General features: G+C 60.7%; 1 protein-coding gene across 1 annotated transcript in view; it reads left to right on the top strand.

Annotated features, from left to right (window-relative positions):
* Positions 1–4,522: 4,522 nt before the first annotated feature.
* Positions 4,523–27,055, top strand: part of LOC111138995 (IQ motif containing GTPase activating protein 3) — a 34,376-nt gene continuing 11,843 nt past the window's right edge. The window contains exons 1-22 of the mRNA XM_022491067.1: positions 4,523–4,559; positions 6,337–6,424; positions 10,810–10,966; positions 11,604–11,681; positions 12,933–13,009; positions 13,892–13,959; positions 14,059–14,172; positions 14,354–14,532; positions 14,922–15,000; positions 15,477–15,640; positions 16,040–16,127; positions 17,680–17,843; positions 19,149–19,303; positions 20,448–20,563; positions 20,666–20,829; positions 22,297–22,387; positions 23,204–23,371; positions 23,461–23,600; positions 23,684–23,854; positions 26,521–26,604; positions 26,769–26,846; positions 26,945–27,008. Of these exons, the coding sequence (XP_022346775.1) occupies positions 4,523–4,559; positions 6,337–6,424; positions 10,810–10,966; positions 11,604–11,681; positions 12,933–13,009; positions 13,892–13,959; positions 14,059–14,172; positions 14,354–14,532; positions 14,922–15,000; positions 15,477–15,640; positions 16,040–16,127; positions 17,680–17,843; positions 19,149–19,303; positions 20,448–20,563; positions 20,666–20,829; positions 22,297–22,387; positions 23,204–23,371; positions 23,461–23,600; positions 23,684–23,854; positions 26,521–26,604; positions 26,769–26,846; positions 26,945–27,008 (2,524 nt within the window). The remainder of the gene's footprint in view (positions 4,560–6,336; positions 6,425–10,809; positions 10,967–11,603; positions 11,682–12,932; positions 13,010–13,891; positions 13,960–14,058; positions 14,173–14,353; positions 14,533–14,921; positions 15,001–15,476; positions 15,641–16,039; positions 16,128–17,679; positions 17,844–19,148; positions 19,304–20,447; positions 20,564–20,665; positions 20,830–22,296; positions 22,388–23,203; positions 23,372–23,460; positions 23,601–23,683; positions 23,855–26,520; positions 26,605–26,768; positions 26,847–26,944; positions 27,009–27,055) is intronic.

The following is a 27,055-nucleotide window of genomic DNA, read 5'->3' as shown; positions in this document are numbered from 1 at the left end:
GATTCAGCCCTACTCCCGCCCTACTATCACCTCAGGGTTTCAAGGCCTTCTCTCTGTCATTGTACTTTGCCTCAGTGATCCTCCCGGGGCCCTATCAAGCCTTCCTCCAATGTCCCAACTCATTCTTAGTCCTTCGGGACTAAGTAACAGTGCCCTCCAGAAAGCCTCCCCCCCTCGACCGTCTGGGTCCTTCTGGACTCCCAGAGCACCTAGGCCTGTGTCCTTCACGGCGTCGATCATGCCGGGTTAAAGTTGTTGACTTTCTTGTCGGTCTCTCCTGCTAGATCAGGGGAGATCTGAAGGGGCCGGCACCGACCACGTTCACGGACCGAGATGGACACAACGATGCGAGCGCACCTTACACCACTGAGCTGTGCACTGGGAACCCGCTTAAAAAGGGAAAAGCCATGTAACGTACGTGTTACGTACACATCCCCACGCCCACACAATCCTCACTGAGGGAGCGAGGGAGTAGACAGCAGAACGTGCAGGGCCTCTGCCCGTCGCCTCCTTCCTGCTGTTCCTCCCCAGACACCTGGCCACTCACAAGGACGGGTGCTCCTGCTGCCTGATCCCAAGGTGTAGATCAAGCCAGCCATCGGTGAGCTCCTGCTGCATACTCGGGGAGCGCCTGCGGCATACAGGCAGCCACCGGGCACCAAGGACACGGAGCTGAACGGGCTAGTGAGTTGGCAAGGAGGCAGCTTGGCGGGCAGAACGCTGTCTCTCCCTTCACTGCCCACGCCCAATCTCAGGGGACCTCTTCTCCGTGGCCGGCTAGTCCTGGTCCCCCAGCACCCTGCGGTGGCTTCAAATATGCTTTTCCCCACCAGGATCTCACCTCTCCCCTGGAAAGGCAAAGAAAGCCTTTTCCTGAGCTCTCCTCCCAGGAGCTAGAGAGAGGCGTGGCAAAGACTCAGACCTGGGCTCTCAGCCCCTCTCCTTTCCTTTGTCCTTCCCCCTCTTTTTTAAGAGAGGCAGGCAGAGGTGATCCTCCTTTTAAAGAAATTCTCCATGACCAAGAACACCTAGGAATCTTGCCTTCAAGGCCCTCATCCGTGGGGTGTCCCTAGCTACCCCCTACCAGGCCTTGGGGCCCCAGCCACGGGATGCCTTACCTCCCTCGATTTCTCTGCGGCTGGCCTTCTGGAATGGTCCCTCTGGCTTGGGTTACCTGGCCAAGCTCTGAGCTCAGAGCCCTGGGGTTACCAGACAACCAGGTACCGCCCTCCACCCCTGGGAATGTTTTGATGGACAGCTCAGGCGCCCTATCTTAGTGCTGCACCACTGACAGCGGTCAGGGTCAGGCACGGTTACCTGCATTCCATTGCCCTTCCTGTCCCCCTCACCCCTGAACACACCCCTCACGTCCCTCCCTGCAAGCAAGGACTCAAAGCGTGCTGGCTTGTTACCAGTTATGACCTCAGGGATGCTCTGTCCCGTACTGTCACTCTCTGGAGGAGGGGACCGGGCTCAGGAAGCAGGTGGGACCACCCCGAGGTCACAGAGCAGTGGTGGAGCTGGGATCAGACCCCGGAGTCTCTGATTCTGGGCTAATCAGCCTCGGGTTCTTTCCAGTGCACTGTGATTGCAAGCTTTAATGAGGCCTGGACTGCTCTAGAAGTGAACCCTTCCACACGCACACAGACACGTGCGCTGGGACATTTCACAATTGGGAGTGGGGTTAAAGTTGATGGTCAGAAAGGGCCTGGAGATCGGAAGAGTCTCTTTGCTTTCCCAGTCCTTCTCCCAGCTCCGCTGATCTGCAACCTCCATGTTCTGCTTAATGAGAGGACAGCGGGCCCCAGGACGACAGGTGCCTGCGGGGCTAACCCGAGCAGAGTGGCCTGCAGCAGAAAGAAAACATCCTCATTTCCTGGCGGAGAGGTCTCTTTTAAGTAAAGAGGCCTTTGCCAGAAACAAAATTACCAGGAAGCCACTGGGCCCCCCTGCACTGGGCAGCCTTTGCTGAGGACCTGCGTGGTGCTGGGTGCCACATATGCGACCCACGGCCAAAGCAGGCTTTCTCGGCTGCCACCGCTCCTGCCTACAGGCTGGCCTCCAGGATGCCACCAGAGCCTGCCCAGGGCCAGACAGGCAGCTCAGGCCGTGGCCACTCAGCAGGCTGCCCTTAAGGAGAAAAGCTTGGGGAGGGGGCAGGGACTGAAACTACACTTGCCAAGTTCCGCTGACCTCTCCATGTCCTAGGGACCCTTTCTGAATCACCTGTTTGTTTGGTTTCCACTTTAGGTGACGTATCCTTGCAACTGTCTCCTCACTTGGCCTCCAGGCTCCACTGTGTCCTGGATCCTTCTCTTCCCTGTTCTCCTTTGCTGCCCCTGTCCACCCTTGAATGCAAACAGACCCCACCCATCTGCCCTTTATGTAGACACTTCCATGAATGCTCCATTCAGTCCTCTGACTTTCCTACTAATGATAAGCCCGTCATTTCTAGAATTAGATTCTAGACTCGGCTTGCCCATGTGGAATTCCTGTTTCCCCCCATCTACCCATCCCCGGTTCCCGCCATCAGCTGGAACCATGGGAGGCATCCTTGACCCCCTCAGGAGGCATCCTTGACCCCGTACTTGGTCCTACTGGTTCGACCTCTGAGCCCTCTCCCCATACAATAAACACTCAGTGCGCGTCATTGCTGCGTGTGGTCCCTAATGCCGGTATGCAAGAAAGACTCTCCTTTGGCCCTGTTTCCGGCCCCTGTTGCACTGGGATGGTGGAGACAACGTGAGTCAGCTGGGTTGGCCCCCTCCTATCTCCCACGGTGGAGGCCAAGTTGGAGGGAATATGAGATGTTAAGACTTGAGAGGGAAGGCCCGTTAGGTCCTTAACCGTCTCCTTACAATCCACTTGGGCCCTCAGACCAAGTGGAAGAGGGAGTAACTCATCCGGGCACTTCCTTTCTGGCTGGGTCAGGGGTTTCTGTACATAAGGGTCTCATTACACCACTGTTCCCTGTGAGGGTCCAGCTGCCCAGGTCCTTCCCGGAAAGCAGGAGTGGGACCTCTATCAGCAGGAGTCTAGGTTCTCACCGCTTCCCTGCGTGGAGAGCAAAGGAGACCGGTTCTGGTCTCAGGGAACACCCACTTTCCCCACATCTCCCACCGTTTTGTCTCAACTCTGAGTCTCCTCTGCTCCTCTGAAGGTTTGGATATTTTCTGTTTTCTGCCCCTTCAAATCTCTCACTTGGGGCTAGGAGCCTAGGCTGCCTTGCCGCCTGACTGGGCATTGGTGGGTGGGTGGGAGGGCAAAACGGAAGCTGCCAGACAGGGGACGCCGACTAGACGATGTGGCAAAAAGCTGTCATGATTCTGTTTACTAGTTCAGACCTCACTGTCTCTCGTCTGCACCGCAGCTGCCCGCTCTCAGGTGCCCTCTGCCCCAGCTTCACCCTGCTCCGAGCTCCTGCTGCAGAATCTTTACAACATGCAAACCTGACCCTGACCTGTGTGTACAGTGTTCTTTGGCTCCTGGCTGTTCCCCGGCGCCATCCCGACGCCTCCGCCTGCTGCCGGCCACTGCAGCCGTGCTGGCCCCTCCAGGCTCTCTTCCTCCCTCTTCCTCTGTACAACCACACTCACTTGTCATTTCCCGAACTCCCTCCGCGCTCCTGCAGGTGCTGTTTCACTGACTGAGATGCCTCTCTCCTGCGGGCTGATGAATTCTTGCTCCCTTTCCAACCCAGATCAGCTGCCACCTCCACTAGGAAGTCTTCCTGTCCTTCACTGCCCTTAACCTCATTACCGCAGTGACCTCATCCCTCTGAATATCCCCGATCTCTAATGTGGTTGACTCTATGTCCATCACTCAGTCCAGAACAGCAGCTTTAGGGCATGAATTATACTGACTTTTTAAAAGATTGTATTGTTGTTGTTTTTTAAAGGTTTTATTCATTTATTTGACAGAGATCACAAGTAGGCAAAGAGGCAGGGGGGGGTGGTGGTGGTGAAGCAGGCTCCCCGCTGAAACTATGACCCGAGCAGAAGGCAGTGGCTTAGCCCACGGAGCCACCCAGGCGCCCCTAAAAATTGTGTAGTTTTTTTTAAAGCACCCTCTGCAGCCGCCGAGGGGCTCGAACCTACGACCCCCAGGTCAGGAGCGGCGCGCTCTACCTACTGACCCAGCCACGTGCCCCCAGTTCGGCTGCTTTATCTCCGCATCCACACTTTCAGTTCTGTCCAAGGTGGCCTGCAAATTAACAGGAGCCAAGAAGGCTAGAGGAGGCGGAGCGGGGTTCAGGGGAGCATGAGGGGGAAACGACGGAGGCAAGGGCAGCCGAGGAGCCCTACAGGAACCGCCGCGGCCCACCGCTGGGCAGAGCCGAGCGCGGACCAGGTTGCCCCTGGTGCCACCTCCTCCGCACCCGGCGGCGCTTCTGCGCCTGCACCTCCCGGAACTACAAATCCCAGCGGCCCCCGCGGCTCGGGCCGGAAGTGCTGTCCAGCTGCGACGACGGGGAGGGCGGTGGCCCTGCGGCGGGAGATTCAAACTTGGAAGGAGGAGGAACATGGAGCGGCGGAGAGCGGGCGCGGGCCCCGCGCTGTGTGAGTGCAGAGCCGGCCGAGGAGGGCGGCGGGCCTGCGCTCGGGCGGGCTCGGGTGGAGGCGGGAGCGGCGAGACGCCCAGACGCCGCCGCGCTTCAGGGCTTCCAGGGTTTTCTCCGGCGTCCCCGAGTTCTGGGTCTGGGCGACGGGGGTGGCCTGGGCGGCCCCACCAGAAGGCAGCAGTGACAGGCGGCAGGCGTGCTGGCCGAGCGCCACCGGCGACGGGACGCCCAGAGAGCTCGGCTTCGCGGGTGCCGAGACCGTGCGGAGACCGCGGGGGTCGGCCGGGGGGCTCTTAAGGGCTCGCTCCTCGGCCGTGTCCCGCGGCTTCAGCTCCAGGGGTCGGGCCGGGGCCCCTGACACGCGTTTGCAACAGCACCGCTTCTCCGCTGCCCCGGGGGATCAGGCGGTGGCCCGCGGGCCGCATTTGCAAAAGCACCGCAGTCCAGAGGGACTGGGGTCAGGGGTCGGCGGCCGAGAGGCTGCTGTCTGACCTCCGCGCCAAAGGCAACATCTCATTTTTCCAGCCCTCCCCCTCTGGGGCCAGCGGGGTCCAGAAAACTAAGGCCGCGCCCTGGAAAACTAAGGCCAGTGTTCAGGATCTGTTGAAGCAGAGCTAGTTCTGGACCCCAGAAGCCGGACTGATGGTTTTCACGACTGTGTGTGTGTGTGTGTGTGTGCGCGCGCAAAGCTCTGCGCATCTCACACAGCCCTCGGCTCATGACTCTGGATGACGGCATCTACTCACCCGTTTATTTTCCGTGCTTAGCAACCAGCGACGTTCCTTGTACACACCCTGAAGGAACTGATGGGTTTCCTACAGTGGGCGGGTGCTGTCGGGTCTGACCTAGACGGGTGTGTGTGTGTGCGTGCGTGTGTGTTAACGTGCTTAACTGCCGGTTCCAGTAAGCCCTGCCCCTCGTCCAGGTCACGTTGCACGGTATGCAGTGTAAGGTGAAGAGCCGGACTGACTTCGAGTGTTGGGTCCAAGACAGAGTTGTCTCTCATCAAGTCCTCTGTGTTTGCTTCTTGTGTGTGTACAGAGTTCTCTCGGCCTGCCTGATTTTTTAAAAAAAGATTTATTTATTAGAGAGAGAGCACGGGGCAGAGGCAGAGGGAGAAGCAGGCTCCCCCCTGAGCAGGGAGACCAATTTGGGGCTGGATCCCAGGTCCCGGGGATCATGACCTGAGAGAAAGCAGATGCTTAAGGACTGAGCCATCCAGGGACCCACGTTTTTCTTTTCTAATGCTAATTCGTGTTTCCTGAGAATAAAGACCCACCAGCCCGGGGCCTGCCCAGGGCCTGACAGAGAGAAGGTAGCACGGGAATGACTGGTTGTTGAGGGATGAGTCCCAGTTGGTCCTCCTAACCCAGCCTCTGGGAGGGGCCTGAGAAGGATGGCACAGGTCCAGGTCTTGGAGAACTCAGAGGCTGTTAGGGATGAAATAAGTGGCTGTGTCCCCAGCCATGGAGGAGTCTGGACATCCGTGCGGGAGCCCTGAGGGAAGGGCTTGGAATAGGCTGGAAGGAGGAGTCAGGAGATGGCTGGAGGGAAGGAGCAGGGAGCACCTCTGCCACAGGGGGTGCTGACCAGGGCAGCTTTATGAGATGGGGGCCGAAGATCGGAGCCAGGGGTGTCAGGAAGAGGGGGACGCACGCGGGTGCTTCGGGTCTCGGGGCAGAGTTGCCCAAGAAAGTCTGTTGAGAAGCAGCTTCAGTGCCACGGCCCTTTGTCTAACACTCCTCTCCTCGACCTTGTCCCCCTTCCCTCCTCAGACGAACGCCTCACGGCCGAGGAGATGGATGAGCAGAGGCGACAGAATGTTGCCTATCAGTACCTGTGCCGGCTGGAGGAAGCCAAGCGGTGAGCCAAGGGACTGCCCCCTTCTGGTCCCCCGTTTCCCACCCTGTTCACTCCAGGCACCTACCCTCTAGCAGATGCAAAAGGCCTGGGGTCCAGTCTTCTCTTTGAAGACTTTATTTTGTTAGCGCGGATTCGGGTTCAAAATTAAGAGGAAAGTCGAGATTCCCCAGGTACCCCCGGCCCCCACAAGTACCCAGCCTCCCCTGTCAACATCTGCAGGCAGGGCGCCCCTGTTACTACTGATGAGCTCACCCGGACACGGAGCCTCCCAAAGTCTGTGGTTGACCTTGGGGATCACTCTGCCCTCAAAATCCTCCGTGCTCTGCCTCTTTGTCCCCCCATCCCACCCCCTGGCAAGCACTCCTTTCTTCTCTTGTTTCCTTGGTTTCTCCATGGTTGGAATCATACAGTACGAGCCTTTTCAGACTGACTTCTTTCACTTAGCCGTACGCATTCAAGGTTCCTCCGTGTCTCTCAGGGCTTGACAGCTCGTTCTGTTTTAGCGCTGACCGGCCTTCCGTAGTCTGGATGGACCTCAGTTTTCTAGTCCGTCACCTACAGAAGGACGTCTTGGCTGCCTTCCAGTTGGGTGCTTGTGAACGAAGCCTCCACTCACGGTGGCACGCTGGTGTTTATGGGCCGCGCGTTGTAAGTCCTGTGGGTGAATACCAAGGAGCACCATTGCCGGATCACGGGGTGGGAGTGTGTCTCGTTTTGTAAGAAATCACGAAACCTCTAGAGTGGCTGCAGCATCTCAGCGGTCCTGGTCCTGCTCGTCCTCATCAGCATCCCACATGGTCAGGGCCCCAGATTTTGGCCATTCTGATAGGTGCGTGGTGGAGTCTCATTGCTTTCGTTTCCATTTCCCCGATGGCACGTTCTCCCCCACCCGCTGGTGGGGGGATCTTTCCAGACGCTCGGTTCCCATCCCTGCATCTTCCTCGGCGTGTGTCTGTCGGTGGGCGTCTGTGGCCCGTATTCTGATCAGTTGTTTGTTCATGTGTGAGTGTGTGTTTCTGTGAGCTCTGAGCCTGACATGGGGCTCGAACTCATGACCCCAAGATCAAGAGTCACATGCTTCACCCACTGAGTCAGCCAGGCACCCTGTTCTCTGTGTACTTCTTTTTTTTTTTTCTTTAAGATTTTATTTATTTGACAGACAGAGATCACAAGTGGGCAGAGAGGCAGGCAGAGAGAGAGGGGGGATGCACGCTCCCCGCTGAGCAGAGAGCCCAATGCGGGGCTCTCTCCCAGGACCCTGAGATCATGACTTGAGACAAAGGCAGAGGCTTAACCCACTGAGCATCACCCAGGTGCTCCTCTTTGTATATTTCAGATATTAGTGTTTTTAATTTTTTTTTTTTTTAAGATTTCATGTATTTATTTGACAGAGAGACAGCGAGAGAGGGAACACAAACGGGGAGTGGGAGAGGGAGAACCATGCTTCCTGCTGAGCAGGGAGCCCATTGCGGGGCTCGATCCCAGGACCCTGGGATCACCACCTGATCCGAAGGCCAGACGCTTAATGACTGAGCCACCCAGGCTCCCAGATACTGGTCTTTTATTAGATATGTATTTTGCCAATATTTTCTTCCCATGTCTTCCCATTCTCTTTTCTAAAGAAGTTTTTCATTTCATTTCATCTATTTATTTATTTTTAAGATTTTATTTACTTGAGAGAGAGCAAGAGAGCACACGAGCAAGGTAGGGGAGGGGCAGAGGGAGAAGAAGTAGCCTCCCACTGAGCAGAGATCCCAAGGATGTGGGGCTCGATCCCAGGACCCCAAGATCACAACCCGAGCTGAAGGCAGACATGTAACTGACTGAGCTAGTCTGGTGCCCCAGTTTCTCATTTTAATTAAGTCCAGCTTATCAATTATTTCTTTCAAAGATTGTATCTTTGGCGTTATGTCTAAAAAGTCATTGCCTGGGGTGGGGGTGGGCGGGGAGTCATCGCCGGGGCACCCGGCTGGCTCAGTCTGTAGAGTACGCAACTCTTGATCTTGGGGTCACGAGTTCAAGTCCCACGTTGGGGATAGACGTTACTAAAATAAAAATTTTTTAAAAAGTCATGGCCGGGGCGCCTGGGTGGCTCAGTGGGTTAAGCTGCTGCCTTCGGCTCGGGTCATGATCTCAGGGTCCTGGGATCGAGCCCCGCATCGGGCTCTCTGCTCGGCAGGGAGCCTGCTTCCTCCTCTCTCTCTGCCTGCCTCTCTGCCTGCTTGTGATCTCTGTCTGTCAAATAAATAAATTTAAAAAAAAAATTATTAAAAAAAAAAAAAAGTCATGGCCACACCGAAGGTCACCTAGGTTTTCCCTTGTGTTCTCTTCTAGGAGTTTTACAGTTTGGTATTTGACATTTAAGCTGATAATCTATTTTGAGTTGATTTTGGTGATGGGTGTAAAGTCTCTGTCTCGGGTTGCCCCAGCGCTGTTTGCTGGAGAGACGCTCCCTGCTCCGCTGGATCGCCTCTGCTCGTCGGTCAGCGGTCAGCTGGCTGTTCTGTGGGTCTGTTTTTCTCCCTTCTGTTCCACGGGTCTGCCTGTCGTTCCCTGAGACACTCTGTCTTGATGACTGTGGCTCAGACGGGCGACGTCATCCTCCAGGTTTGTTCTCGGCCTGCAGTCTGGTGTGGGCTCTTCTGGACCTCGGGCTCTCCGTACAAACTTTAGAGGCGTTATCTTGATATCCACAAAATAAGTTGCCAGGAGCCCGTGTGGGATGGCGCTGAACCCGCAGACCCAGCCGGGACGAACTAGCGCCTGGGCGGGTGTGGACTCTTCCTGCCCACGAGTGTGGGGTCCCCTCCCCTGAGTTGGTTTGTCCTTTGATCTTACTCATCAGGGTTTCCTAGTTCTCCTCCGAGATCTTGTATATATTTTGCTGGATTTATACCTAAGTATTTCACTTTGGGGTGCTAACGGACACCGTATTGTGCTTTCAGTGTGAAGTTGCACTTGCTCGCTGCAGTACCTACGGCAGTGACCGACTTTCTGTGTTAGCCTTGTGTCCTACGGCCTTGCGGGAGGTTTTGTGTCGCCTTCTTTCACATTTTCCCCCAGACGGTCGCGCCATCGTGAGCAAAGACAACACCACCTCCTTCTTTCTCCGTGCGCTCTTCCGGGCTGTCTCTAAATGTAGGGCCGTCTGCTCGCATGGTCCCCGCAGCACCGTTCTAATACCCACAGAAGTTACCCATTAATCCTTGGGAGATCAACACCCGGCCATTTTCAAATTTTCCTGATTGTCTGGAAAAGTAACCTATTTTTCTATTTTTCGATCGCCTTCGTCAAAGAAGGTTCCAACAAAGCTCACAGGTTACATCTGGTTGTTGCGTGTCCTGAATCTTCTTTAATCCAGAATAGCTCACCTTCCCTTCGCACTTCTTCATGTCACCGACTTGGAGAAGCCACCGGTCTGCCGGCCGTGTAGACGCATCACATTCTGGGTTTGTCTGTTTACCTCCTTGTGTCCAGCGGCTTGCTCCTCTGTACCCCGTGTTTCCTGCACATGGACGCTGCCTCCACGGCTCTCTTTCTAACCTGCAGAGGATTTCTAGCGTTCTCTGGGAGAGCAGGTGGCGTGGGTAGGCCAGAAGTCAGGTGGCTGTGGCTGGGAAGGCACAGAGCGAGGCATGACTGCTCTCTTTGAGGATGGAGGCTTTCCTGGAGGTGTCTGTGCACGAACCTTTGGAAGTCCCATGCCCCCCCTCATGCCACCATCAGTGACAATATGCTTTCCGAGTCTTCTCCCAGCGCGCTCATACTCGTTAGCTCGTGTCCCCCCTTGCGCGCCCCCGGCAGCCGCCCCCCCCACCCCGCCGGAGGCAGCGAGAGCAGCCAAGCCCTCTTCAGTCTGCGGGTCACACGGTGTGGCTCTGAGATGTGTGCGTGCGCGTGGGGGTATGCTGTACAGAGCAGGTCTTCCGATTCCAAGGGCTCTGGCCTTTCTGTCCCTTTGTGCGGCTCCCATCACCTCGGGGGGTTCCCCACGACCCCCATCGTCATCAAAGTTGGGTTCTAAGCTGGGTAGACATAACCCTTCAGGCCTGGTTTCTCAGAAAACTCGCAGAGAGAGAAGCAAGCAGACGCGGTGCAGTGGGACAGGCGTGTGAACCAGACCGAGAGACAGGGTCTCGCGGGCAGCTGCTAAGGGCCTCCCTGCAGACACACGGGTTCAGGATCCGTCAGGGAAGAGTCCTGGGGGTGAGCAGGGTCCCAGGACTGGCCATTCCAGCGCCTGTGGCAGCTTGGGATCCAGTGGCAGCAGCTAGAGCACGGGCAGAGGGAGGAGCTAGGAGTAGGACAGGAACCAAGAGTCAGGGACCCCTCTGTGCTGGGGGGATGGGGTGGCAACGGGCTCTGTTCCGCTCCCGCACTTTCAGCTGGATGGAGGCCTGCCTGAAGGAGGAGCTCCCTTCGCCGGTGGAGCTGGAGGAGAGCCTCCGGAACGGAGTGCTGCTGGCCAAGCTGGGCCACTGTTTTGCGCCTGCCGTTGTCCCCTTGAAGAAGATCTATGATGTGGAGCAGCTGCGCTACCAGGTAGGGAAGGGAGGTCTCTACCTTCCAGCTGCTTCCTCTCAAGCTTCCCCTTCTCAAGGCTGTGACAGTAGGGCAACCATATAATTTATTGTCCAAACTTGGACATGGTTGCGGATGAAAGGGGCTGCTCTCAGCCACTGCACAGGGTCACCGGGAGTGGCTTGGGACCCCTGGCTGGACACTGTGTGCAGGCTTTAACAGCAGGGGACTCTTGCTAGCTAGGCGCTGAGATGCCCCTGGTGGGATGCTTCTAAGCCAGTCGACACTCAGAGGCTTATGGGCTTTGCCGCCGTGACGATATTCCTGGGCCTGCTGCCCCTTCCGTGCGCCCTGGCCAGCCCAGCCCTGTCTCCTCACCTCACCTCCGGACTCCCCTTTGCTGGGAAGCCTTCCTGGGTGGTTAATCCCACATCTGCCCCTTCCTTCCCAAATGTCCTGCGGGTCAACCTTTCCTGGTGGTTTCCATCTGTCCGTGTCTCTCTGTCTTCGGGGCTGGGGGATGAAATATGGGAAACCCATAGGCCAGGGTCCTCTGGCTCCTCCTGCCCTTCAGGCTTCCGAGCTGTGGTCTGGGCTCTGGCCACCGGGAACCCTGAGAACCGTGGAAATAGATTCTTGTTTCTTCCCTCCCTTTCAGGCAACCGGCTTGCACTTCCGGCACACGGACAACATCAACTTGTGGTTGTCTGCGGTGGCCCGCGTCGGCCTGCCTTCGGTAACGCTGGGCCTCGAGATTGGGGTTCACCTTTGCCCCCCACTGACCCCCACCCCCTGTGTGCACGCTTCCTCCCCCGGGACCCCTAAACCCCCGCCTCGTTCCTCTCCTGAGTGAACCTGATCGGTGGGTTTCGATGGTGGCTGCCTGTCTCTCAACCATGCCACCTGGCGCTGCCTCTCCTTCCCTCGGGTGAGACAAGTGGAGGGAGATGGAGGCTTCCTTACCCCAGCTGCAGGGTCCCCACTAGTGGGCGAGGCCCCCAAGTGCTGCTGGAGATGGGCTCACGGGAGCCAGGCTTCTTCCCAGGTCGACAAGCGAGGCCACACCACAGGCCACGTCCCTTGGGGGTGGACTTGGAAACCTAGCCCCTAGACCCCCGCCGGACACGTGCTGAGTGTTCCTTGAGCTCTTCGGACCTTACATGTTTCTTGACTGTAAAGGGGCATGGTGGCCCCCCTGGACCCACCCTGGACAGTTGTCAGGAGGACTGGGTGGTCTGCGTGGTTCCCTCTGCAAACGGTAGAGAACTGGGCGCATTAGGGCACCGCGGGACTCCACCGTGTATGTCTTCCTCCGGGGAACTGGGAGACAAGGAGGCGGCAGCAAAGAAAGGCTCAGTGGGAGGCAGGGGAAACTGAGGCATCTGTCCTCAGTGAGGCGGGAACACAGTGAGGTCCCCAGGAATCTCAAGTGGCCAAGAGGTTTTGGGGTTAGACCTCAGCAGTCTCCAGGGGGCATGGGACGCCATGCTCCAAGGACTCGGTTCTTCGAGGGGCCCCCGCACTGCTCAGAGGCCTCTGGCTTAGAGACAGGGGTGAGTTCCCTGCCCCAACATGGTCCTTGACGGCGTGTGCCTCCTTGGGCCTCTGCGGGAGCATGGCCGCTTATCTGGCGAGAGTCCAAGGCCAGGAGCACAGTCTCACTGTGTCTCTAGGACGCATAGGGGGCCTCATTCTCCTGGAGGATATGGCCCGCGTCCTACAACCTTGAGAGACCTGCCTGTGTCTAGTGAGCCCAGGGCTGTGTCTGTGGCTGGGCCTTGGTTCAGTATGTGGCCCCAGGGCCTTTCTCTAACGCTGAGTGTGTAGGTACAGCGCTGGCTGTAAATGGCTGGGGAGACGGGCCTAGAAGTCACAGGCCACAGAGGAGCACACAGCCGGGTGGGAGAGGACACCGTTCCTCGTCCCTCTCTCTGTGGCTGATGTAGTGGTGTTTCTGATGGCTGTAACCGGCTGGCTTCTCCCGCAGACCTTCCTCCCGGAGACCACAGACATCTATGACAAGAAGAACATGCCCCGGGCGATCTACTGCATCCACGCGCTCAGGTGAGGGGCACTGAGCTCTCATCCTCTGTTTCCTCCCGGTCGATGCAGCTGCAGATGTGGGAGCAGGAAGGAGGGTGGGTCGGCCACAGGAGCGCATCTCAGGAGGGGGAGACTGTAGATGTCTATGGTTGTGTCTAGGTTTATGAGTGCGTCTTTTTACTGGAGAGAGAGAGCATGAGCACAAGCGGGGGGGGGGCATAGAGGGAGAAGCGGACTCCCTGTGGAGCAGGGAGCCTGACGCGGGACTCGATCCCAGGACCCTGAGATCATGACCTGAGCGGAGGGCAGACGCTTCACCCACTGAGCCCCCCAGATGCTGTTCGTGTGCATCCAGCAAACGTGGACACGTTTGTGTGTGTGATTCGTGGGGTGAAGGAAAAGGGCAACAGGGAAGGGTCTTCCGCTGGTGACCAGGGCCCAGAGGAATCAAAACAGGCCCCATCAAGAGCGTCGCAGGCGAGTCACTTAGCGTGAGTGGTGACCGCTGTCTGGCTCTACCCACGGCCAGCCATTAGCAACCAGTGGCTAAATCCTAAATCCTAAAGTGACCGACCCATCCCCGGGTCTGCCTTGTCGCCTCCTCCTGACTTCATTTCCCACGTCCGCGTGCCCGGGCCTGCGGGTCTCAGCTTACCATGTCCCATCTCTGAACACTGACTGCTACAGCCGTGTGCCCTTCTCTGGAAAGTCCTGATCCCCCCGACCTCTCCACCATCCCGTTTCTCTTCTGCAGCACTTGTCTTGGGCTTGCTTCCAGTAACCTCACTCCCCGTGGACCAGGGGGCCTTGGTCCCCACGTCGGGGTCCCTGTGGATCTCACACAGACCCACGCGTCCAGCACACCAACATAAATAGGGCCCAACGCCTTTCCTTCTTTTCCAGTCTCTTCCTCTTCCGGCTGGGACTGGCCCCGCAGATCCATGATCTGTATGGGAAAGTGAAGTTCTCAGGTGAGCCCAGCTCCTTCCCCAGCCACCTGCATGGGAGGGTCTCGGGGCGGGGGGGGGGGGCTCTGGCCCTGAGGAAAGGCTTCTGTGGTGTCTTCGCAGCCGAGGAGCTCAGCAACATGGCCGCTGAGCTGGCCAAGTACGGCCTCCAGCTGCCGGCCTTCAGCAGGATTGGGGGCATCCTGGCCAGTGAGCTGTCGGTGGACCAGGCTGCAGGTAGGGCCGGGCTCTGGCCTGCAAGGGGCGGGCTCCATGGGAACGGGGAGCCTCCGGGCCTCAGATGGATTCTGGGTGCCTCTCATCGGTGGGAGGCTGCCAGGCCTGCCGGGCGGGGGAGGGGAATGATACCAGAGCGGCTGCGGCTGGCCTCCTGACCTTGTTCCCTCACCCCTCCCAGTCCACGCCGCCGTCCTCGCCATCAACGAGGCAGTGGAGCGGGGGGTGGTCGAGGACACCCTGGCGGCCTTGCAGAACCCCAGCGCCCTGCTGGGGAATCTCCGAGAGCCTCTGGCGGCCATCTACCAGGAGCTGCTGGCCCAGGCCAAGGCAGAGAAGGCCGCCAGTGCCCAGACCCGCGTAAGGAGCAGCCTCGGGCGCCGAGAGCCGGGCAGCCCAGGAGCCCCACAGTGGACAGGACTCCTGGGGTCCTGTCCCACGCCCCAGAGTAGCTGAGAGAAAGTGTTGCTTGTGGGTTATTGTCGAGAAACAGGAGAGGCACCGGGGAGAATGATGAGGACTGAGAGGAGAAGGCAGGAGGGGGTTCTGGCTTTGGGGTGGGCTGAGACGGGGACGTAGAACTGGATGAGACCGACAGGAGATGCCAAAGGCGGGCCTGAAGCCCTGGGTTCCCCAGACTTCTGACCAGACTGCCCTTGGGGAAGGCCCCTGCGGAAGGAAAGAGGTACAGATGGGGGGAGGAGGAGGAGAAGACGAGGCCGGGGTCCCAGGCCTCACTCTCGGTGCAGGAGGGCGGAGAGAGCTGGGACGTGTATGACTGCTTCCTGACTCAGGCTGAGATTCAAGGCAACATCAACCACGTCAATGGTGAGAAAAGTGGGTCCAGAGGCCTTCGGGTGCTCTCGGGCTGAGCCCTTGTATTGGGCGGTTTGGGGGTGGCTTTTGCTTGGGCCGGCGGCCCTCATGTCTCAGGGAAAGAGAGAAAGATCCATGCCAAGAAGCAGCGTGTGTCCTGTTGTGAGGCCTCCGTGCCCAGAGCTGCGCCCCATCGGGGGTGCTTGTGTTTGAATGGAGATCCATGGGGAGGGCCGAGGCGAGGGCAGGCCTTCCGGCTCTGGGTCAGGCTCCCTCCCGAGAAGGAGGTGTGAGGAATGGATTGGGGGGGCAGGAGGGGCTGCTGGAAGCCTGGGGACAGAGGGGGCCTCCGCCTGTTTGGGGCGGTGCGGTGGGAAGATCCCGCTGAGGGTTTGGGGCTGGGGCAGGGTAGGGGGGCTCCAGGGCGGCGGGAAGAATAGGGCTGGGCTTTCACATGTTGTCCGCTGTGTCGTCTTGGTCTTTTGCAGTCCATGAGGCTCTAGAAGCTGTTGATGATGCCCTAGAGAGACAGAACCCTGAGGCCTTGCTGGAGGCCCTTCTGGACCCGGTGCTGGCCCTGCGAGGGCTCAGGAGAGACTTTGCTGGCTGGTACTTGGAACAGCTAAGCTCAGACAGAGAACAGAAAGCACAGGTCAGGCCCACCGCCTGCTGTTGGCTGTGGGGCATGGGGCGGGTGTCTTCCTTAGGCCCCGCCTCTGTCACCTGGGGTGTTCAGGCAGGGCCAAGTATGTGTGCAAATGATTACATCACCCCAAAGCCTACGGGCCTAAACTGACTGGGGGGACCCAGAGGCAGCCGACGGGCAGTGATAGGCTCCCCTGTTGCTGAGGGGGACCTCAGCTTGGCGATGTCGTCTCCACGGCTGCTGGTGCTCTGCCCAGCGTCTGGGTGGGTCTGTCGGTGCCTGCTGGGCACGAGGAGGCAGAGGCTCATGGCAGGGGGGTCGGGCGCTGAGGGGAGCCGGGGCTGGCGGCATCTGTGGGAGTTCATGCCCGGGGCTCCCCTCTGCTTCGCCCCTTCCCCTCCCCAGGAGCTGGGCCTACTGGGGCCTCTGGGAAAGGAGGAGGTGCAGGCTGGCGTGGTTGCGGCCAACGTGAAGCGTGACCAGGAGCAAGCCGGTAAGTCGCCTCCGGCCAGGCCTTCCTGGCTTCCGTGTGGGGCCGCGCAGACGGGTGCTGCTGGGGCCTCGCCCCACCCCCGCCCGTGGGGCTGCCCGCAGGCGTGCGACCACTAGGCTCCCGAAGGCCTTGGGGGTCCTGATGGCCCATGCTGTGGGGCGGGGTCCGGGCCAGGCAGCCCTCTGCAGGGCACGTCCCCTGCGTGGGGCCACTTTCAACCTGCTTGAGGCCTTTGGCTTCTGTGTAGCGATTTCCCAGGTTAGAGAGAAACTCATAATCGCACTCAGTTCCCCTTGAAAGCCCTGCGTACGAATATAATTGTTTATTAGAGGAGCGTGTTGGTGACCATATCTCTCCCGGGGGTCAGCCCGCCCACCGCAGGGGCGAGAGGAGGCAGGGCACGGGCCTGAGCGGCAGCCCGAGGCCACCAGGCCCGTCACAGCTGCGGGCACCACCCGCTGGCCTGGCCGCTCGCAGCTGCTCGCTCATCCGCTGCCGATGTGCGGGCCAACGGCTCGCGTCTTTGCTGGACGCCGCAGGCCTTTCCGGGGTCCGCCACGTGCGCGACGGCCTAGCCCTCAGTCCCACGCGCTCGGCCGGGGAGATGAGGCCCGCGGTTCTCCCCTCCCTTCTCATCCGCCCAGTCCAGCTACCCAGATGGCCTGCTCTTCCCGAGCAGCCCAGCCTGCCCCACCGCCGGGCCTCTGGTTGTCCGGGTGTCGCTTCTGCACACTGTCACCACGGAGGACGGGCGACAGCGTCCAGCGCGGCCTCTGCTGCTTCGTGCTCCCTGACGGCCGGGGCCCTGGGGGATGGAAGGCGGTGCTGACACGGGGCGGCTGGTCTTCATACCCTCGTTTCTCGCCACAGACCCGCCTCCTTGATGCCAGGGCCTAGACCTGCCTGGCATTTTCCAAATCCTGCTGTTCGAGGCCCCACGGATGCCCCCCGACCCCTTCAGGCTTACTGCGGCCCGAGCGGGTCCACTGTGGCGCTGGCTGCCCGTCCCTCTGTGCTGTCGGCTTGATTTGGCCCCCAGAGCCCCTTGTCTGGCCTCCCGCCAGTCCCGCCCCGCTGCCCCCGCCGCCCTCACGGAAGCGGCCCTCCCTTACCTGCCACGGTGCCCGTCTCTGGACCGGACAAGTGGCTTCTTCTGACTCTGCGCACGTCTTCCTCCGAAACGCTTAGATGCTTATTCTGAACAGAGCGGAAGGCAGAACAATTGTGCTTTTTTTTTTAAAGGCTTATTTGAGCGAGTGTGTGTGTGCCCTTGTGCGTGGTGGGGGAGGGGCAGCGGGAGAGAATCCCAAGCAGCCGCCCCACTGAGCGCCGACCCGGGGCTGCATCTCAGGACCCTGAGATTGTGACCTGAGCCAAACCCCAGAGTCAGACGCTCTGGTGGCCACAGCACCCAGGCGACCTGAGACAGAACTTTGAAGAGTAGTTGTCCAGCCGTTCTGCCTCTGAGACCCCAGCAGGAGCCAGTTAGCTGGGAGAGGGGGCCGGGCCCTAGGTGCCCAGACCGTGCAGCCCTCCCCCTCCTCCCCTGCAGTGCTCCAGGCCGTGCGCAGAATCAACAGAGCCATCCAGCGGGGAGCGGCGGCTGCCACCGTGGAGGAGCTGATGTGCCCGGAAGCTCGGCTGCCTCCCGTGTGCCCCAGCGCCCCGGCCGTGTACCAGCAGGAGCTAAGGGCGCTCCAGCAGCAGCGGGGCGGGGTGAGCCCCAGACCACACCCCCAGCAGAGCACCCTTGGTGGGCTCCGGGAGGGAGGTGGGCCGCCATCCCTGCGTGTTGAGCTGATCCTAGGCGCTAGGACCCCTGAGCAGACGCTGCTCTACACACATGCAATACGAGAACCCCACCGGGTAAGGTTTCCACTTTAGAGATGAGGAGAGTGAGACGCAGAGGCTGATACGGCTCCCACCACAGCTGCAGCCGGCCGTGCAGGAGTGAGCGCAAATGCGTGGAAGCCCCCGTGGCTCACCCCTCTGTCTGGCAGCCCCCACCCCTGTGCAAACAGCTCCTCCCACAGCAGGGTGGTCTTCTGCAGAGACTCCCCAGTCCCAGGGGGAGCTGGAATGCACCCGAAGTCCAGATAGTCCCGGGCAGGGAGAAGGGGATGATGTCGGGGTGGAGGACTTCAGACTAGGAAACGGAGGGAGCAGCACTGGGAGTAAGTCTGGAAAGGCTTCCTGGAAGAAAAGAGCCCAGTGCAGAGTCAGACCTGCGACACGAAGTTCAGAGCATGACCCTCGTCGTGGCCACTTTGGCGGCTGCAGTAGGAGGTGTGCGGGAGGTAAAGAAAGCCCTGGGCCCTGGGTCATGGACACCAGAGTGGGAGGTAACTTCCAACTCTGTGCCTCCTTGCCGTGGGCCCTCGGGCAAGTGAGCTCCTTGTCTGCCCCTGAGTTCATATAACGACACAGAAGCAGTAGTGTGTTTAGTACATGGGATTGTCACGAGGCTTAGAGTCGCCGCAGTCGCCGCACACGTCAGCCGTGAGCCTGGCCTGTGACCTCCACGGCTGAGATTCTCCTTGGCGGGAGTCTGCCCTGTGGGGAGACCGCATGGTGCCCCAGACATGGGGATCAGCACACACCAGGGTTTGGAAAGGAGGAGAAGCCGGGGCCACTGAGTGGGACTGGGGCCTCTTTGTCCCTCTCTATCCCCTGGAGCCTTGCGAGCTTCCTGGTGCTTGCTAGGAACCACCAGGAAGCCCGTGGGCCCATGATTGAGCGTGGGCCCTGGAACCCGGGGGCTGGGTTTAGCTTCCGTGACTATGGGCTCTTCTGCGAAAGGGGGATGTTAACGGCACCTCCCTCCCTGGCCTGTTGGAAGGCGCTTACCCACTGAGTCTGCAGAGAGCACCCTCTGCTGTCATGTTCCGTTAGTCAGCAAATGAATGAGGCCGCTGGGACTTGGGTCAGAGACTGGGGTGCAGGGATGCCTCGAGGGCGGGCTGGTCGTGGCCCCAAGCCTTCACCAGTCCCGTGGGACTCGGCATGCCCCTGTTACAGGAGCTCGGCCACGAGGAGCTCTTCGTGGCGGTGGAGATGCTGTCCGCTGTGGTCCTGATCAACCAGGCCCTGGAGGCCGGGGACGTCGGTGGCTTCTGGAGCAGTCTGGTGAACCCCGCCAGCGGCCTGGCAGAGGTGGAAGGAGAGAACGCTCAGCGGTGAGAGAGGTTGAACCCTGTGGCCCGGGGGCAGGGGTGGAGGCGAGCCTCAGCTCTGCTGGAGATCTGCCTTCGGCGCTGCCCTGCTCTCGCCTGGCCCCTCCCTGGGTCTGTTCGGGCTCCTCAGCCCCTGCTGTCCTGGGAGTGGGGCTCAGTCCTCCCCGCTTCCAGCATGTTCTGTGCTTCCAAGCTGAGGTACTGGAAGAGCAAAGAACAGAACCAAATTCCTGCTCTCAACCACCCAACATGGCGGGACGAAAGGGAGGAGGAGCCGTGGCCAGACCCAGACTGGCCGAGGGGGTGACTGGTGGGGACATGTGGGGGTTACGGGAGGCCCCGTTGGCAAGGGGACTTTGAGAGAGCCCTCAGGGCCTCTGACTGTGTTTGTCACTGCACAGGCCCAGGGCTGGACGTGTGCTTGGCACGGCAGGTAGCGCGAGGAGAGAGAGCGGCGACTAGGGCGGGGATGTAGAGGCCACACTGTGGCCTTGACTCTCCCTCTCAGCGGGGAAGGAAGCCATGGTGGGGGGGGGCCTGGAGGGGCGGTCTGAGCTACGTTTGCCGGCTCGCCTTGGCTGCTGGGCTGAGGACGCCCCCGGGTTGGACGCCACAAGCAGACAGCCTCCAGCGTGGGTGGGGACGCCTGTTCGAGGGCGGTGACCGTGGAAGTGGCGAGGGGAGACTGGTTGGGAATCTGTTCTTGAAGGGGATGAGACGGGATCGGGTTGTGTGTGGATGTGGGCTGTGAGACAGAGTGTGGTCGGATGGGACGCCGCGATCTTTGTCCTCAGAGGCTGGAGCGCATGTCGGCCGAAGTGGGCAGGACTGCGCGGCACAGGCTGAACGGCTCGGGCTGGGTTTCGGGAGCTCACCAGGCGTTCCCGGGCTGCAGGTGGACTCCGGGGAGTCACTTAGGCTCTGGCGTCTCAAGCCAGGAGCTCAGGATAGGGGTGTGGAGCCCCAGTGGTGGGAGGCTCGGGCGTGTGGGCGTCCCGGAGGAGGCAGCACAGGGGCTTTGAAAGCGCGACCCGCAAGGTGGGAAGGGAGTCCGGAGCCTGCGAGGGAGGCCGAGCAGTGCCCGGAAGTGCCCTCACCCCTGGCTGACACTGCCCCTGCGGCTCTCCCCTCCCGTGCCTGCTGCCAGTTACTTTGATGGTCTGGCGGAGCTGCGCCGGGCGCTGGCCGGGGCTGTCCTGAGCTGGAACGACCTGCAGGCCACCGTGCACCGGGTCAACGCCCAGGTCCAGGAAGAGACTGACCGTGAGTGGAATCCCGGGCAGGTGGAGGCAGCTTGGCGCGGGCAGCTTACCATCCCTTCCCGTGAGCCTGAGTCCTCGGCCCACCTAGATCTCTCCTTCCTAGAGGTCCTTGCCGTCAGTCTCATCAACGAGGCTCTGGACCAGGGCAGCCCCGAGAAGACCCTGTCTGCCCTCCTGCTTCCCTCGGCTGGCCTGGACGACATCAGCCTTCCTGTCGCCCCTCGGTACCATCTCCTTCTCGTGGCAGCCAAGAGGCGGAAGGCCCAGGTGAGGTCTGAGTGGGCTGAGTCCGTCCCCAGAGCGGGAAGGGCCTCCCCTGTGGGTAGAGCTGTGCCTGGGCTGCACTTGGGAGAGCCCCGTGTGATGAGACAGTCCCTTCTGAGGGGGAGGCCAGGAGGGACCATGCGGGAAGGTGGCCGTCGGGCTGGGCCCTGGCCCGAGCTCCAGCTGCCAGCACGCAGAGTGGTGGGGCCTGCTGAGTGGCAAGGGCCCAGGCCTGGGGGCCGGACAGCCCTTGGTCTAAGCTCTGCTTGTTGGTGTGTAAAACACCACGCACCCTGGTGCTCCCTCCGTACCTTCTGGAGTGGGGGAAGCACTCGGTCTGAGAGTGGGGCAGGGTTCTGAGCGCGTGGCACCCTGAGCCACGGCCGTCCGGAGCAGCTGAGGGCTGGGCCTGCCCACTGGACTGCCTGGGTCTGCTTCCAGGCGGCCGGCCCTGTGCGTCCGTTCCACGCCTGTGAGCGTTTGGTGATAAGAAACTTCTGGTGGGGTTAGGGCTTTCGGTGAGCAGCATGGTGGGTGCTGGCTAAGGACGGGTCGGGATCTTCTCTGCCTAACGTTGTTTGTGTGCCTGACAAATATAGGTTCCGAAGAAAGTCCTTTACTTTTTTTTTTTTTTATGATTTTATTTATCTATTTGAGAGAGAGCGAGCACATGAGCAGGGGCAGAGGGAAGCAGGCTTCCCACTGAGCAGGGAGTCTGACCTGTGGCTCGATCCCAGGACCTCAGGATCATGACTTGAGCCAAAGGCAGATGCTCAGATGACTGAGCCCCCCGGGCGCCCCGAGAAAGCGGTTTAGAAGGCTGCCTGGAACATAGTGCTCGCGCACATGTCTGTTTAGAAAGTTCTCTCTGCTAACAAGGGGCATTGGGAGGGAGCAGAGTCTGGGATTGGGGTTGGGTGAGGCACGGGGGTCGGGGGGTTCCAGCCTGACCATGTGGCTGAGTGAGCCTGTGGTCACACGAACCTGGCCACTGCCTGGTGCAGTAGCACCAGGTTCCGGTTTCAGAGCCAGAACGGACGGGATGGGCTGGTGGTCAGGCTCAGGGTCAGGGTTGGCCTGAGAAGGTGCGCATGCGGCACAGGTGAATGGGGAGCAGGGCCAGGAAGGGGGCGCCTCCGGTGTGGGCTTTCCCTGGCCGCGCTGGGCACCGGGGCGGGTACGTGTGCTGCTCAGAGGGCGGAGGACACTGAGGGCTCCCGAGGGTTCTGGGAGTGCCGCAGCCTGGCTGAAGCTTGGCCAGCCCGAACGCAGGCCGGGAAAGAGCCTTCCGAGCCTGGCAGCTGCCCCAGGAAGCACCAGGGGCGCACCGGCTCGTGGTGGGTGGAAGAGGTGGGCACCCCTGTTCCTGGGGCTCCTGCCGCCTTGCCTGGATTTTGGTCCTCATGCAGCTGAGCCTAGGCCCTGGGGTGGCTGGCCTGGGCTCTCACCTTTCCCATCTCAACTTCCCAGGCGACGGGGGACCCTGGAGCACTGCTGTGGCTGGAAGAGATCCGCCAGGAGGTGGTGAGAGCCAACCAGGACACAGACGCTGCGCAAAGAAGTATGTGGGCCACACGCCCCGCAGGAGCCCAGGGGAGGGCTGGGGGTGGGATGTGGGCTCCCCACTCACCCCCTCTTCCTTTCAACCTCTCTGGGGATGCGGGCCAGAACTAGAGCAGGGCCTCGGCGCTTGGCCTGGACAATAGGTCTCCTACCCGCAGCTGGGCAGGAAATTCTTGGGGGCTGAGAACCCATAGTCCGCACGTGCCTCCGTCCACGCCTTCCAGGGGTCCTCGCCCCCAAAGCGTGAGCACGGGAAGTCGGGTGGTGGCCAGAGGTCCATCCTGTCCTGTGCTGGTAACTGGAGTTTGGGGTCCCACTGTCGGCTCTGGTCGTGGGGGGAAGGGAGAACTGGCTTTGAGGACAAGTAGGCAGGATCGGAAAGACACCGGCATTCTGCTGTGGGAGCTGGTAGTGTCTGGTGCCCCCTCTGTCCATCTGTCTGTCTGAATAACACAAAGGCAGGTGTTGCACTTCCTGCATTTTATTTTCTTCTGAAGAAACTGTCTTGAGGTTCTCTGCCTGCATTCTGCCTTTGAGCTTCTGTACAAGAGACTTGGAGCTGTCCTTTTACCCAGCCCCAGCCGGCCCCATGCTGCCTTCTCCAGGAAGCCTTCCTTGATTGCTCCCTTTTCCTTCAGGCACGGCTGCATGCTGCTGTGCTCATGTGTGTCTGCCTCCATGCTTGGGTGTCCCCTGTTCCTTTCATCAGATGGGGCTTGTGTCCCCCTTTTCTGAATGGACAGGACAAGGGCTCCATGGGAGGGACTTGGGGAAGGGGGAAGGACGAACCACTCACTCCCGATATCCCTGTCAGTGGCTCTTGGTGTGGCCGCCATCAATCAGGCCATCAGAGAAGGCAAAGCAGGCCAGACGGAGCGGGTGTTAAGGAACCCTGCCGTGGCCCTCCGAGGGGTGGTTCCCAACTGTGCTGACAGCTACCAGCGGGTCTTGGAAGGCGCCATGGCAAAGAAGAGGCACCCAGGTAACGGCCGCAGCCTCAGCCTCCGTGTCTCCGCCTGCCCCACTGCCCCCTCCAAGCCTCCTCTCCTTCCTCATTGGGCTTCTGCTCAGGAGGCCCGGCGCTCTGGGTCCGGCATGGCATGAAGGACGGCTCCGCCTACTACTTCCACCTGCAGACCTTGCAGGGGACCTGGGAGCCACCCTCCGGCTGCGGCCTGAACACGTCCCACCTGACTCGGGAGGAGATCCAGGTTGGCAGAGGCCCTGCGGGGGAGGGAGGCGGGGAGGGGGCTCCCCCCTGCCGGGTGCCACAGGCTTTCTCTCCTGCCCGCAGTCAGCCGTCACCAAGGTCACCACGGCACATGACCGCCAGCAGCTCTGGAAGGCCAACGTGGGCTTCGTCGTCCGGCTCCAGGCCCGCCTGCGGGGCTTCCTGCTCCGGCGGGAGTTTGCAGAGCGCTCGCGCTTTCTGAGGACCTGGCTGCCGGCCGTCATCAAGATCCAGGTGGCCGGCCGTGGCCTCTGACATGGTCAGGGGTGGGCTTATCCGAGCCTCGGGTTTCCTCCTGTTTGCTTTCTGCTGAGTAGAGGGGGATGATCTGGCCTCAGAGCGGGAGGGGTTACGAGCGTGCCGTCAGGAGCCTGGACCGCCTGGGTTTGAATCCCAGCCCCACCACAGGTCACCGGGTGACCTGCACAGGCGCTCGCAGTCACCCAGTTTTCCCAGCTGCAGAATGGGCACGTGGAGGCTGGAGCGCCTCCATGTAGGGTTGTCGCGAAAGCATCCGAGTGGCGCCTGGCTGGCAGGCACTTATTGTTGTCACCGTCGCTGTCCCCAGGGCAAGAGCGGCTTGTCGCCTCTGTGTGGGGTGGTGGGAGTGAGATTTAGCAAGCTGTCGAGGTCCAAGACACGAGGGCTTCCCGAGGTGGGTAAGCAGGACCGGGTGGGCCAGCCCCGAGGGGAAGAGCTATGTCTTTTCTCTCCAGCTAGCCCTGTGGCTGGTCCAGTGCGGCCGCGGGGCAGGACCTACACCTAATGGGAAAGGTGGGCCTCAGGCCTGCCTGTTTTACAAGCCAGGAAAGATGGAGCTGAGCAGAGACCTCAGGTAGATGGGACCCGCAGGTCGCGTGAAGGTGTGCACAGTGCAAAGGTCCTTTATTGACGACGTCTGCACGTCCGGTCCGCAAGGATGCCCCCTGCGCCGGGCCGGGCAGGAGACGGATGGGACAGATGAGTGACCACAGCTCCTCTGGCAGGACCTGGAGCACAGCTGACGTTAGGTGCCATGGCGGCGGGGACACAAGGGCAGCCCTGAGAGCCTGGGGGTGGGGGGCCATCGAAGACAAACCAGCACGTGTGGGGTAGCAACTGGGGGCTCAGCCTTTAGAGTCAGAGGCTGGACTTGGCCTCCTGGTCCTCCCGCTTGTGGGGCATACAACCTTGGGCACCTCTCTTAAGGCCACTCTAACACCATTTCTTGTTCACAGCGAGGTCCCCACCTCGCATGTCGATTGTGCGGGCTCAGTGGGAAAGCACCCGGGGCACTGAGCTCGGGGAGCCTCGTGGGCAGCGGCCATTGGAAGGTGTTGAATTGCAGGGCGCCGGTCCCAGGACTCCGTACAGAACCTTAGTAATTAGCACCTAGCGGTCTGATCGCAGGGATTCCTCCCTCCTGAGCCTGGACTGAAATTTCCCACGCATACTACAGAGCCAAAAAGCCACAGTGACAGCGGGAGAGGGGATGGGGTCAGAGAGCATGAGTGCCACCAACATTGGGGCTGTGCGGTCTCTGGCCTGGGTCCTGGGAGACGGGGAAAGGGAGCAGTGGCCCGGAGCCTCAGGCCACCTGTGCTCTAGCCGTAGGGAAGGAAGAGGCGGAAGTGGGGCTCCCGGAAGCTCCGAGCCTGGCCGAGCCCACAGGTCAGGTCCTGACTTCTGACCGGTCCAGACTGGGAGGCCTCTTGTCTAAGGGGGAAGAGCCGAGAGGGGTCCCCTTAGAGGGACAGCTGGACCTGGAGAGGGAGAAGAACCGGTGCTGAGCAAAGGCTTGGGCGGGGGTAGGGGGAGCTTCCTGGCCTCCAAGCTCCAGGCTGGACAGCCACCCTCTCGGGCCGCACCGGCCGTTTTGCATCCTGTCCCAGCAGAGCGATGGGGTCAGCCATGGGGGTGGACTGCGGCCAGCCGAGCTGTATGTAGGAAGGGAGGGGAGGACAGCTGGACGGAAGGGGACACTCAAACACACCAGCCCACGGCTGTGTCTGTGCGGGAGGATCGTCTGGGGCCTGAGCGCCCCGGAGAAGTTTTCCCGTGGGCCCTGACAGACAGGAAGGATGTCAGGACGCAGGGGTCAGGGGCCTAAACAGGGGTTCAGGGCAGAGTGTCCCGTGCACGTCCAGAAGAAAGTGTGATGTTTGAAGTGGCTGGAGTCACTGAGGAAGGAAGGAACCGGCCAAGAGTCACGTGGGTCTGGTGGTCAAGGGCTTCGGGAGGCTCAGGCAGGCCTCACACAAGCTGCGGGGGGAAAGGGAGTGGCCCGAAGCGGGAAGGGAGCCGCCAGGTTTGTGCTTTAGGGACTGGAGAGCGTATGGTTCCCAGAGGAGCTGGTCATCCCAGCCCCTCCCGGCAGACCCGCCAGGGCCAGTTCGCCGCTGGACAGCGAGTAACTGGGCGGGCAGGCTGGCGGAGGCGGAGTGGGGTGCTGGCGTGGTGCACGGAGTGAACAAGGGTCATGTGTGGCCCACATGGCATCGGCAGAGGTGGGGTGCCTCACTCTGCACCTGCGCACGTCTCTGTCCCTGCTCCATGTGTCCCCCCAGCCCGCGCGTGAGTGCCTCTGGGGGACACGGTGCGTGCTCTAGTGAAGGTGCCATAGACTTTGTTCACCTCTTTTGTCTTCCAGTTGGGTTTCTGTGACAGTGCGTGGGGTCGATCGTGTGTGTCTGTGTTTGTGCGTGCACATGTGTGTGTGTTTGCACGTGCACACGTGTGTGCTGGGACCCGGGGGGGTGGCAGAGCGTGAGCTGGGTTGGCGCAGATGTCTGGTCGTCCCGTGAAGGTAGCTGTTCTCAGAACAGGGCTGGTTCCCCTCCGCCTCCCCCAGCCCCCGCTCCCTGGGACGGCCTGTGGCCGCAGGGACCAGCCGGGGCGCCCCCTCTCCTGCCCTGACACAGGCTCACTGGCGGGGGTGCAGGCAGCGGAGGGCGTACCTGGAGCGGCTGCGGTATTTCAGAGCCCACTCGGATGCTGTCATCAAGGTAGCCGCTGCTGGGCTGGGCAGGGGTTCCCATGTCCTGAAGGGCCCTCAGATGATCGGCGGTCGCCTCGCGGCCTCTGGAGATGGCGGGGGCTGGCCTGGGTCCTGGTCTGGGTCCGAGGGCCGGCCCTGAGCCTGTGGTTCTGAGGTGGCATGTGTCCTCAGATCCAGGCCTGGGCCCGGGCATGGGCAGCTCGGAGGCGATACCAGAGGCGTCTGGGATTCTTCCAGAAGAACGTGAGTGTTCTCTGCTGCCCATCCCCATGCCCAGCCTTCAGCCAGGGGACCTGGGCGAGGGCAGCCGGCAAGCCTTTCTCCACCTGCGCTCACGGTAGGTTGAGTCCATCGTGAAGATCCAGGCGTTTTTCCGCGCGCGGAAGGCCCGCGATGACTACAGGACGTTAGGTACGTGACCTGGTTCCCTCTGATCGCTGATCTGCCCATGCTCCCTC

The sequence above is a fragment of the Enhydra lutris genome, unplaced genomic scaffold, assembly GCF_002288905.1.
Source record: "Enhydra lutris kenyoni isolate GAN:26980312 unplaced genomic scaffold, ASM228890v2 scaffoldscaffold94, whole genome shotgun sequence".
Classification (NCBI taxonomy): domain Eukaryota; kingdom Metazoa; phylum Chordata; class Mammalia; order Carnivora; family Mustelidae; genus Enhydra; species Enhydra lutris.
Note: the sequence above shows the minus strand (reverse complement) of the source record. Positions and strands in the feature narration are given on the sequence as shown.